This window comes from Mastacembelus armatus, chromosome 14, assembly GCF_900324485.2.
Source record: "Mastacembelus armatus chromosome 14, fMasArm1.2, whole genome shotgun sequence".
NCBI classification, from domain to species: Eukaryota; Metazoa; Chordata; class Actinopteri; order Synbranchiformes; family Mastacembelidae; genus Mastacembelus; species Mastacembelus armatus.
The window spans coordinates 2755289-2768647 of NC_046646.1; the positions used below are offsets into that span (position 1 = coordinate 2755289).

The window sequence follows — 13359 nt, forward strand, 5'->3', positions numbered from 1 at the left end:
CAGTTAGTGAGACACCAGCTGATTCAGAGAATAGAAAGAGGCAGGCATAGCCTACTTTGCTTGCAGTTTCACCCAGGTTGGATGATGGTACCCCACGATGTCGTTCAGTCTGGGTGTTCCCGAGGCGAACTTCAGGTTGACGAACTTGAAATACCTCTTCGTCACCCGAAGGGTCAGAGGGGCCCCAAGATGCTTTGGTTGCCTGGAAACTCAGCTGGGCTGATGAGTTGCTGCCGTGTGTCTTCAATTAGTGATTTGGAAAAATGCAAAAACTTTGCTATCTAACTTGTCACTGGTAACTTGAACATTAAAGAAAAATAAAGTATTTAAAAGTTGCATGCACAGTTACTAAACAACTAATTCGGAAAAAGGACAAAAATTCGAATGGAAGCAGAAAGATGCAAAAACCAGTCAAAGGGCAAAAGAGCGAGAGGAACAAGCAGGAAGAGAGTGAACAAAGGATGGTCTCAACTTTTATCTGCTCTTGCCAAGAGGAAGGGGAATTCAAAGCCATAGACCAACTCAGAGGTTTGCCTACAGGCAGGGAAAGTATTAATCCTTTGCTCAAAATTGTGGATTTCAGAGGAATTACTTCACTGTCAGTTTGACTATTGTAGTACTTTCCTATTACTCATGACCAAGTTAACAGAATCAGGCAAATATTCATAACAGAAGTTTTGATTATAATACTAATTCAGTGTAATTTCAGTGCAATTGTAATTGATCACCTGGTAACACAATTGATTATTTAACTACGCAAGACTTGAATGGCAAAAACACTCATAATTCAGATATTCGGATACAATTACAATATTGACATACATTGGTTAATATGGATAATTACCATATTATTAATCTCTAACTGGTTTACATAGGGATAATTCCTCCAGTAGGAGTCGTTGTGGCTCCATCAGTACTTTAAGTTGAATCCTGTAACAAAACAGTAATGAATTAAGACCAATGTCTGGCTTAGCTCTGGGGTCCCTTGAGATTCACAGGTAAGAGGACCTGCCCATTTATCTCCTGTTCGTGGATGCTAGCTCCTTAGTTATAGCTTGGATGGAGTGTCCTTTTTAGTGTTAGCCGGGGTTCAAAGATAAGATAAGTCTTTAGAGTGTTTGTTTTAAGATAATATCTTGAACCTTACTTACTTGATGTGTTTATGGTGAGGATCTGGGTCCTGGAATGTTGTACCTCCACCTTTTGGAATGTTTGAGGTCTAAATCAAAGTAGGATTTTCCTTTTGCTACAATGGTGAGGTCACTTTTTGCTGCATGATGGGATTTGTAGGATTTCTGTTTTTGTTTTTTTTCTGTGCCTGAGATGACTGTATTGTGATTTGTCACTGGTCCATGGAAGATCAGTTTAAATACAGTAGTAGCCATTCACACTCTCTCTATTTCTCTGCTGTACCTCTTCAGGTGTGTGGACAATGCTGTGAGTCATTGCTTGGCAGTCTCCAGGGCCTCTGGTATGGGTAGCTTGTTGTACTTGTTACCCAACTCTTTCTTCATCCCACCTCTGCAGTTCTGATAGTCGTTAACTTCTCTCTGTTGGTCTGTTCGTAATGCTGCATACATATCTTCTAGTAGACTTTCAAAGGGTACTTCACTTAGTCTTGGTAACCAGCTGTGGAGGTTCCAGGTGTCCAGCTTACTGATGATCTTCAATCTCAGGTCAGATGCTCTTGTGTTCAGCGTGTGGGGGTTTGTACCCAAACTCAGATGGGGATGACATTATTCCCCCCTGACCTCATGTCATGGCTCCCCCTTTCCATAGCATTTGTGTTGTATCTCTTCAATCTCTAGTTGTGATAGCAGTTGCTGTTTGCAGATGCTGGAACACTGAGCTACTAGTTGTTTTGGTGCTAGTCTAGATGTTTTGACGTTTCCACAGGTCCCACATCCTCTTCATGTAATCCCTCTCCCTGGGGCTACTCATGTAGTAGCATTACAACAGTTCTCTCAGCGCTTATTCATGAGTGTCGTGTTCAACACACACACACACACACACACATATATATATATATATATATACAGTATCTCACAGAAGTGAGTACACCCTCACATTTTTGTAAATAGTTTATCATATCTTTTCATGTGACAACACTGAAGAAATGTCACTTTGCTACAATGTAAAGAAGTGAGTGTACAGCTTGTATAACTGAATAAATTTGCTGTCCCCTCAAAATAACTCAACACACAGCCATTAATGTCTAAACCACTGGCAACAAAAGTGAGTACACCCCTAAGTGAAAATGTCCAAATTGGGCCCAATTAGCCATTTTCCCTCCCCGGTGTCATGTGACTAGTTAGTGTTACAAGGTCTCAGGTGTGAATGGGGAGCAGGTGTGTTAAATTTGGTGTTATTGATCTCAGTCTCTCATACTGGTCACTGGAAGTTCAACATGGCACCTCATGGCAAAGAACTCTCAGAGGAGCTGAAAAAAAGAATTGTTGCTCTACATAAAGATGGCCTAGGCTATATGAAGATTGCCAAGACCCAGAAACTGAGCTTCAGCACAGTGGCCAAGACCATACAGCGGTTTAACAGGACAGGTTCCACTCAGAACTGGCCTTGCCATGGTCGACCAAAAAGTTGAGTGCACGTGCTCAGCGTCATATCCAGAGGTTGTCTTTGGGAAATAGACGTATGAGTGCTGCCAGCATTGCTGCAGAGGTTCAAGGGGTGGGGGGTCAGCCTGTCAGTGCTCAGACCATACGCCGCACACTGAATCAAATTGGGCTGCATGGCTGTCGTCCAAGAAGGAAGTCTCTTCTAAAGATGATGCACAAGAAAGCCCGCAAACAGTTTGCTGAAGACAAGCAGACTAAGGACATGGATTACTGGAACCATGTCCTGTGGTCTGATGAGACCAAGATAAACTTATTTGGTTCAGATGGTGTCAAACGTGCCTGGCGGCAACCAGGTGAGGAGTACAAAGACAACTGTGTCTTGCCTACAGTCAAGCATGGTGGTGGGAGTGTCATGGTCTGGGGCTGCATGAGTGCTGCCGGCACTGGGGAGCTACAGTTGATTGAGGGAACCATGAAGGCCAACATGTACTGTGACATACTGAAGCAGAGCATGATCCCCTCCCTTCAGAGACAGGGCCACAGGGCAGTATTCCAGTTTGATAACGACCCCAAACACACCTCCAAGATGACCACTGCCTTGCTAAAGAAGCTGAGGGTAAAGGTGATGGACTGGCCAAACATGTCTCCAGACCTAAATCCTATTGAGCATCTGTGGGGCATCCTCAAACGGAAGGTGGAGGAGTGCAAGGTCTCTAACATCCACCAGCTCTGTGATGTCATCATGGAGGAGTGGAAGAGGATTCCAGTGGCAACCTGTGAAGCTCTGGTGAACTCCATGCCCAAGAGCGTTATGGCAGTGCTGGAAAATAATGGTGGTCACACAAAATATTACACTTTGGGCCCAATTTGGACATTTTCACTTGGGGGTGTACTCACTTTTGTTGCCAACGGTTTAGACATTAATGGCTGTGTGTTGAGTTATTTTGAGGGGAAATTATTGGAAATGAGTAGTAACAAATTTTTGAAGTGTGAGTGCATTACTACCCAGGCTTCCCATGCCCCAAGGGGTGGAGGGGTTGGGGGGGTATTGGTGATGTTGGAAAGATTCCGAGTTCTTGGATCAATAAGTCAGTAGCAAAACATTGTAAAAACACATACAATGCCTTTTACAACCGGCGTAAGGCAGACTACCTACAGCCAAATTTCATCAGAACAAGCCGTTTCCACATTGGAGACTGTTCCTGCACACTCATCTCACAGCAGCTGCACAGAGACCAGTTGGTCCTGCACTGAGAATGGCTTGGTTTTATAAGTTTTAACTTGAAGCCTGCTGTCTGTCTTACTACAGGTGGAATATGAATATTTTTGTAACTTTTTTGCAGTGCTGCAGAACTGAGGTGCACAGCTGTTGGGAATCATTAAAAGTGGCAGAGGTAAATAACGCTTTCATGCAAGAGACTGGAGTTCAATTCTGTTTGAGGTTGCAGTCTAACTTTCACTGTAAGACTGCACAAAATAAAACTTTTAAGTAAATGAAATTAAAGCTATAGACTTTAGTGCTCGAGGATCAGATGTTTTGGCAGTTTGTACATGTATACACAGCAAAATCAGCACTGTTAAATCTACACTAAAATGTGGTTACACAGTGACAACATATAAACACAATATACAGAAAAATGTCAGTGCAGACAGGTATATGGTAAACCTTTGTCTTTCCTGTTAAATGCCCCTGCATTTAAAAAAAGTTGTAATAGGACAGTATACGATAAAATTTTAAAAGAGCAGGATGTGTCCCTGTATGTGCAGCTAAACAGTAGCTGCCACTTTGTCTGTCACACTACTGAAGATTTAGAAAATGCCTAGAGATAAATGCGTAAAAAGAGGAAACAACAATAAAACTAAAGACAGTAAGCATTTCCAGACTTGAAACTAAAACAAGAGACCTATTTCTACTTCTACTTCTTCTGTTTCTATTTCTAAGATCAGATTGCTTGGATCTGTGTTATTGCAAATTTGATACAGTAAAAATGTGAAAAAAGAAAAGTTTTTTTCAGTTTTTTTTCAGTTTTTTTTTATTGTTTCTCAAACTTACACGTTTCATCTATTAGACTAAATAAAAAAGTTGAAGTTCTGCTAACTCAAAGTATATGCACCACACCATGATAGCAAAATGTTTTGCTGTTTTACACAAAAATAGAGCAAAACATGCCCACATGGCCAGTGAAATTAAAGGCATTGTAGCATAATGCATTTACAATCTGGATAGCAATCAAATCACACTGGAACCAAAGGAAGCTCCAAAAAATATGACTTTCCCTTGAGGAGCTAGGCATGGCACATCCAAAGGAGACAATATGTGCCCAAGGCCCCAGTTTCTTTAGCCACAACTGGGCTTCATTAAAACACAATAGAGCTGATCGGAGAGAGGGGAGACCGAAGGTGTAACTGTACTGCACTACTGGCTATTTTAAACCAACTCTCAAACCATAAGGAAGAGCAGTCCACAGCTAATTGTTGGGGAGGATGGTGAAGGTACAAAATGTAGTACTGTGAAAGGAGCAACTTAGGTTTGATTCCAGTTTGTTTTGTTCTGGCAGTAAGGCTGGGGTCATAATTTAAGTTTTATTTGTCTCTTAACTTCATTAGTTATTTTTACACAGGCCACAAATCAGAAACAGTCACATAGACACATGGCAGCAGTGCACATGCAATGGCGTAATTTTATTAATTATTATAAAATATCTCCAACACAAACACAAGACGTCAGAATCTATTAATCTAAATCCAGAGGTTTTTAATGTCCATCTGTTTGCCAAACAGACTACGGTGATGTACCACTGAACAGTTTTTCCAAAACTCAAAAAATTTTTAGCTCTTTATAAAAGAAAAATGAGGTGTGCGCTGGTGCATGCATTTGCAAAATGGCTTTTTACATTCCTAAAGAAAAAGCCATAGATACTTGACACGGATGAACTGAATTTCATAATGCACTTCTGCTTGTTGTTATGCCTAGCCTATCTTCTTCATAGGCTAATTTAGATTATAATTAGTATAATTAGAAATGTGACTTATACACCAAAGTGACTTAGATATGTTTTTCTGTTCAACAAAGCTGTTTTTGCTAAAGCAACTTATACTCGGGTACGACTTATAGTCCGGAAAAAAAAAGGTAATAGTGGTTGCACTAGCTAACACATGATTAACATGAACAACTAGCATTAGCACGACAGTCACACACGATGTGTCTTCACCTTTTTATACTGCATGGTGGATATTCCAAGGTTGACTACACCATAGTTACCCAAAACCCACACTCTGCAGAAACTGAAACACTTTTATTTCATCTCTTACTAGCTAACTCACAACGCCAGTGTCATGCAATTGACAACACTCATACAACAGTGGGCTTTTTTCAGCCTTAACTTTCTCTACGCTTAACCCCTGATCAGACCTACTCGACTGCTATGTTTACATTTTGCTTTCTGCTTAGTCAGCATACCTGCTGCTTAAAAAGTGTTATGCCCATTGTTTTTCACATTAGACTTGATTCTTCTTGTTAATCTTGAGCATATAATAACTTCATTCAATTGCACAGAATCATTCCATTAAATCATCCAGTCACATTGTATCACACTGAAGTGCACTCTGTTAAATCAGGTCATGTTGAAATCACAATGCACCACATTGTGATTAGTGTCTGGATCATATCCTATCTTATTAGTAGTTTTATGTGTAAGTAGGTGCCACCTTGTGTTTTTTCAGTGTGTACTGTATTGTTCATCTTCTCACTTTATATATATATATATGAGAGAGAGAGTAGTACTTAGGTGGTATAGGTTTTATTAAATATCAAAATTGCAGTTTGGATTGACATTGTCTTAAATCAGGACATGAACAGCTATTTTCCATTTGAAGGTACTGTGTTTCATCACCCAACCATCGATGTCAATCTCCTTTCTATGTTGATTTTGCTGCTCTGAATATTACGTCACCAACACGACTTTTGCACCTGTCACATGTCAGTGACATGCACCTTCTGGTCCATTGGTAAGTGCAGTTTGCGCCATTGAAGCATAATTATCGACAGGATAACAATTGATATTGGCCATGATTGCATTCAAAATGCATGGTATTTCCAAAGCCTGATATATACTCCACGGAAAACAGAGAAATTTGTTCGTTTTCACGAGGTCATTTCATACACAGGACACTTCAAACGCCACGAGAATCTCAAGTGCAGAACTCCTGGGAAGTTCCTCCCAGTGCAGCACAAAAGGTGCTGCCCAGATGATGTCCCGAGAACAAGCTGCAAGAACTCCCAAACCAGGGCTGAAAGAACAAAATGTCATTCACTATTCTCACAGCCCTGGGAGATAGAACAAATTTCTCTGTTCTCGCAGAGTATGTATAGGCCTTGAAAGAAGGTATTTTTATTTGATTTTTGGAAAGGGAAAAAAGATTAATTTTGTTGGTTTCTTCTAAAAGAAATGAATTATGAATTACTGAATGAATTACTTTAACACTATGATTTTATAAAATAAAAATAAAATAAAACTTGAAGAAAACATGTTTCAACAGAAGTGTTACCACCATCCTTTTTTTATTCATTGATTAAATATTAACTCATATTTGATCAACCCAGAAGTCATAAAACAAGTTTAATCTTTTAAAAAAACTTAAGTACAACAAGTTATTTTAATAACATTGTTGTTTAATTACAAAATGCAGGTGGGTCTTGGCTGATACTTTTTGTATCATTATTATTGTTCATTAAAATAAAACTTAAATTGTAAAAAACCCCAACTTGGCCAATAATATTTGGTTCATTTTCTGTTAATGTGAGATTATATCTTATGAGCAGCACTTTGTGCTGCCCAGATCATCTGCATATTAAATTGCTACCATTAAATAGTTTCATTATGCTAAAGTATGTGTATACAGCACAGTGCACCTCACTGTGCTCTGAATCTCTATGAGGACACTATTATACCTGCACTCAACATTTTAGCCAAGGCATCTTAACATCTGGTATTCCCCATTAACCTCACCTAATGTGGTGAATGAGGAACACACTCCCCTACCTCTCCTTGAGCAAGGCATTTAGCTCATAATTGCTCCAGTGGAGCAATGGATGAGGAAATGAGCTTCAATAAAAAGAGCACATGTCTGTTTCTACTCTGGTTTGTTCACTTATGCCCTCATGTGCTGGCCAGGAATAACACCATTATTAGTCATGCAAAGCAAACCAGCACAATATAAAACTAAACTGTTACACTGTATGAATAAAATAGAACACTACTTCAGTGTGATGCTGGTAAATGTGCATAATCAGAGAACACGTTCACCAAATGATAGAAATGTGCCTCGATATTACATCAATATTACATTAAACACCTGCCTAGCCAAGACACATATTAAAATGAATAATATTTCTATTGTTTTATTGTTTGTTTGTTTTTTGCGTTGTAAGTAGTAATGTGTTACCTTGGACAAGGATGTGCACTGAGGTTGTTCTTGGTCGACTGCTTGTCTGGACCGCACACACATACTGCCCCTCATCTGTCATGTCCACGTTTTCAATCTTGATGGTAAATTCCTCTTGATTAAGGGTCACCAGACTCACTCTGGGATCCACCGACCATTTGTCTTCTCCAGCATAAAGAATACTTGACCGATTTAGCCATGCTGTGTGTGTGACAACGTCCCCCTGTGCGCACCTGGAAAGTAAAAAAAAAAAACAAACAAAAAAAAAACACCTTTTAAAATTAAAATTTTAAAATGAGGGATTTTACTAAGGTGGAGTAAATACTATAAGGTAATGTTAAATCTCCTAGAACTGACAAATATGACAATGCTAAATTTATAACAAGCATTCTTGCTGGACATCATGTATACACGCTAATAAGTAAACATTTCATTCTCACTACTCTGTTGTAGGCATGTAAGAACTCTATTATTCAATGCAAATTCGTGAATGAGTTTTCTTCTGTGTTGGCTGGGGAGGACAAACATCCCAATGATTAGCAAACATTCAACCAGAATAAAGGAACTAAACAGTGGAACATCTTAGTGCAGTGTTGACTCTTAAAATTTGTTTAGTTGGGTGAAGAAATCAAGCACATTATCTCATATCCTTAACTACACTAGAGAATTATCTAATTTAAAATTAATTAAATTTTTCCAATAGACAATATGGGTTACAACATATTCTTCAGTGTTCTTAAAAAAAGAACATTCTGATGGAAATGTTAATAACATTTAAGCTTTTAGAATTAATGTTAACAGCTTGCTTGACATATTGACAGTTTTGCTATAAGCTTAATAACTAGACACATATGCAAATGCAGCTCACAAGCAGTCATCAGGTTCCTTTGTTAATCTGCCCACATGCTCAGTGTGCGACATTAAAAACTGAGAGTGATAAAATGAGCTGAAACTGCACAGCTGAGCTCTATTACAAGACACTGGTTTTACCAGTAAGCAAATCCTGCTTTTCTAAAGGTGCTGGGTCACTGATCTTTGACTGTTTCCAAGGAGCAACATGTCTGCTTTATTTACATGACAAATCTTGCACTTTGTACAAATTGTATTTTTGATATCAGATGCTTGTTTATCATATTTTTTATTGGTGCCCCAATTTCGTCTCAGCATTTAAACTATTTAGAATAGAAGTAGTGCAATAGGAGACTAATGCTTTGCAGCTAAAAGACTCCCAGCTCCATTTACACTGTACAACATCTTTTGCTACAGCAGCAGTCACTTCCACTCTAGTGGTTGCAGTAGGGTCAATGGCATTCTTCATGCATTTATGGTGCTCTGTTGGTGAAGAGTGTGTGTGTGCGTGTGTGCGTGTGTGTGTGTGCGCGTGTGTGTAAGTGAGTGTGAGATCAATCACCATGAGGAAAAGCTTTCGAAAATAATGGCTCAGTATATTTCAATTGGCTACATTAAATACATTTTTTTCACCTGTACATGTGTCTCAGTGCAGACACACTGCTAAATGTTAATATTTATAAATAACACCAAAAACAGAAGTTTGAGATGTTCCTTGATTGTAACTTTCTTTTAACATAATACTGATTTAAACTGATATGTAGAGATTTTAAGGTCCTTACACCATAAGTAAATGGCATATGTACTTTGATGGCCTCAATGCCCTTGTCAGAGATTTTCAGAGCAATTTGACAGGTTCAACAAAGCATCAGTTTAAAGGTATGAACACTTATGCAACCAGCTTATTGTACTTTTTATATTTTTTAAATTTCCCCCCCTAGTTTTTACTTGAATCGCACTGGTTAGACACATTAAAGGTGTGAAAAGTTTTTAAATGGTTAATTCTCAACATTATTCATTGCACAGTTTCCTCATCCATCTATCCTTGGTTGCAGTGTACGCATTTACATTCCAAGTTGATACACAAAGTCCTATGATAGCTTTTATTCAATAAACTTCCGGAAGGATCAAGTCTATGCATAATATAGTGGGCCCCTGTTGAGTACCATCTGCTCTACAGCAAAAGTACTGAGTAGTTATTTCAGAATACAGATCTATACAATTATGAAAATATTGCTCTTAAAGCAGAGAAGCACTCAAACTCTGAATTTTCATTGATATTAAACACTTGATAAGGAGTACTACCATATTTTCCAGACTAGAATTCGAACTGGTGTATTAGTCACTTTTAACAACAGAAAAAAAAAAACATATTTAACTCTCTGGGTTCTGAGCAGGTTTTGGGGCCCTGGACAAGTTTTGACATGCCCTGACATTTATGCTTTTTTCAATTGCTTTTAAACATATTAATGGCTACATACATCTGATAATACTTTAATCAGCACAAACTGAGCTACAATAATATGTGAGCAGCAAGTTTATACATGATTGTGTTTTTGAGAAAACAGTGTTTATGCATGGTTAGTGAAAAACTAAAATATTTAAGTCACTGAAATAAGGCCATAAAACACAAACAGAACATTGGTTCACAAGACTTTTAAAAAATGCATCTTGTAGTGCTCACAATTATGTGAAAGTCATCTTGTTCACTCATTCACAGAAATCAATACACTGAGACACATGATTTATCTGAGAAGACAAAAGACGCAACCGAGTGTGAAGCGGCTGGGATGAGAATCAGCACCTCCAAGTTCGAGGCCATGGTACTCAACTGGAAAAAGGTGGCTTGCCATCCCCAGGCCAGGGGAGAGATCCTGCCTCCGTACCGGTCCGTTGTGGTGAAGAAGGAGCTAAGCCGGAAGGTGAAGCTCTCGATTTACTGGTCAATCTACGTTCCTACTCTCACCTATGGTCATGAGCTTTGGGTCCTTCCTTCCTCCGCAGGGTAGCTGGGCGCTCCCTTAGAGAGGAGGAGCTTGGAGTAGAGCCGCTGCTCCTCCACATCAAGAGGAGTCAGTTGAAGTGGCTCGGGCATCTGTTTCGGATGCCTCCTGGGCGCCTCCCTGGGGAGGTGTTCCGGGCATGTCCCACCGGGAGGAGGCCCCGGGGAAGACCCAGGACACGCTGGAGGGACTATGTCTCCCGGCTGGCTTGGGAACGCCCCGGTGTCCCCCTGGAAGAGCTGGAGGAAGTGTCCAGGGAGAAGGAAGTCTGGGTATCCCTGATTAGGCTACTGCCCCCGCAACCCTGTCCCGGATAAGCGGAAGAAGATGGATGGATGGATGGATGCCAGTCAGGTGTCTTTTTTAAGATTTATTCAGCTATTTACAATATATACAGTACATACTATTTAAACAGGGGGAAATGGAGAGAGAACTGGTCAGAGAAATTAGCTGAATTAATGAATAAAACATAACAGTAACAGAAGGTTGTTTGCAGTGGTGGAAAAGAAATCTTGAAATTAATTTACATTCTGTGTTTGAGTCTGAGGTCTAAACATAGTTTAGGAGGAAGCTCTAGTAATTAGGCAGACCAACTGAGATTAGTGTGAGATAACCAGCACAGGCACAGGTTACTTGCTTGTCCTCGGGTTTACTTAGGCTTGGTCCGTAATGCTGTGGGCTGGTCCGACTGCAGTCTGCCGGCAGGGTGTAGGTGTTCCCCAGAGTCTTGGGCTTTGGCCCTGGGTCCGTTCGTCACCTTTCTCTCTCTCCGTCTGGCCGCTGCAGGGTTGTCTCATGGAGTTGGTTGATGTGAGATGGTCAGCTGGAGGACAGCCACATGCAGAGAGAATGTCTTTGTTTCTCTTCTGCTGGGCAGTAGAACAATCTCATGGTTCTCACTTCATGGTTCTCCTGTAGCTCTATTTCTGAGAGTCTTTCTTCTCAGAGCAGGAGGATCTTGAGAGTCTGGACATCTCTGAACTTTCTCTGAATCTGTCTGGAACTCTGTACGTTTCTGTTCTCTTTCGGGAGTTCAGTTCCCCGGAGTTCAGTTCCAAGTGTTCATTCTCTCAGAGTTCTCTTTCAAGCCTGCTTCAAGTCCGGGTGTGTCTGTCTGTGTACTACCTTTTTGTGTCTTGCTGCGCTGGGTGGGAAAATCCATCTGGTCTGGTGGGTGGGCAGGGCAAAACAGAAACTAGGGGGAAAAAAACTGTCCTCATGGTCCAGGGTTACCTATGGAGGGTAACTCTGGAGAAGAACCAAGTCCGAAGTCGTCTGGAAGGGCGACCCCGCAGGCAGGGAAACATCTGAGGCTGGTCGGGTGGACAGCCTCTCCGGCAGGCGTGGATCTGAAGCCGTCCGGGTGGACGGCCTCTTGGACAAGGGTGGGTCCGAGGCCACTTGGGTGGGCGGCCTCTTGGGCGAGCATGGTCTTCGGACCGGTCTGGAGGATGGCCCCTTGGGTGAGCATGGATCCTGGATTGTCTTGAGGAAGCAGGTTCAGCAGTTTACCAATAAGGTGCTGACTGCAAGGTCAGCACTGGCTCCTTCGCGCAGGGCTCTGGGAAACCTGCGGCCGGGTCTGTGGACTCTGTGGCGGCTGTGGCAGCTGGGGACTCTGTGGCGGCTCTGGAAACTCTGGTAGCTGTGGCAGCTCTGGAAACCCTGGTATCTAACAGGAAGTCAAGTGTGGATCATGACATGCTGCATCCTTGCTGGTGATTGGTTTGAATCTCAGTGGTCACTCTCTCAGTTTGGGGGTCACGGCCCCGAGGGTGCCGATTACCACAGGGACCACTATTGCTTTTACCTTCCACATCTTTTCTAGTTCTTCTTTCAGCCCTTGGTATTTCTCAAGCTTCTCATGTTCCTTCTTTCTGATGTTGCTATTACTTGGGATTGCTACATTTACCACTATGGCCTTCTTCTGCTGTTTGTCCACCACTACTATGTCCAGTTGGTTAGCCATCACCAGTTTGTTGGTCTGTATCTGGAAGTCCCACAGGATCTTAGCGCAGTCATTCTCCACCACCTTTGGAGATGTGTCCCATTTTGACCTTGGGATCTCCAGCCCATACTCGGCACAGATGGTCCTGTACACTATGCCGGCCACTTGGTTATGGCGTTCCATGTATGCCCTGATTGCTAGTATCTTACTTGCTGTTATGTGCTGGATTGTCTCAGGGGCATCTCAGCCTGCACCTGGGGTCCTGCCTGGTGTGGTAGACCCCAGCCTCTATCGAGCTTGTGCTCAGGGCCTGTTCTTGCGCTGCTACGATTAGTGCTTCTGTGCTGTCTTTCAGTCCAGCTTTTTCCAGCCGCTGGTAGGACTATTTGATATCAGCCACTTCAGTTACTGTATATCCTGGTGGTATGGATCAGTGAGTCGATGTCTTGCTCATTCCTGGCGTACAGCTTGATGTCATCCATGTACAGGAGGTGGCTGATGGTTGCTCCATTTCATAGTCAGTGTGGAAAGCCAGTCT

At 41.4% G+C, this 13359-nt stretch overlaps 1 protein-coding gene across 1 annotated transcript in view; it reads right to left on the minus strand.

Annotated features, from left to right (window-relative positions):
• The window catches only part of ntm (neurotrimin), a 42840-nt gene extending 34592 nt beyond the window's left edge, over positions 1–8248 (minus strand). The window contains exon 1 of the mRNA XM_026329387.1: positions 8022–8248. Coding sequence (XP_026185172.1) covers positions 8022–8103 — 82 coding nt within the window. The 5' untranslated portion in view covers positions 8104–8248. The remainder of the gene's footprint in view (positions 1–8021) is intronic.
• Positions 8249–13359: the final 5111 nt, after the last annotated feature.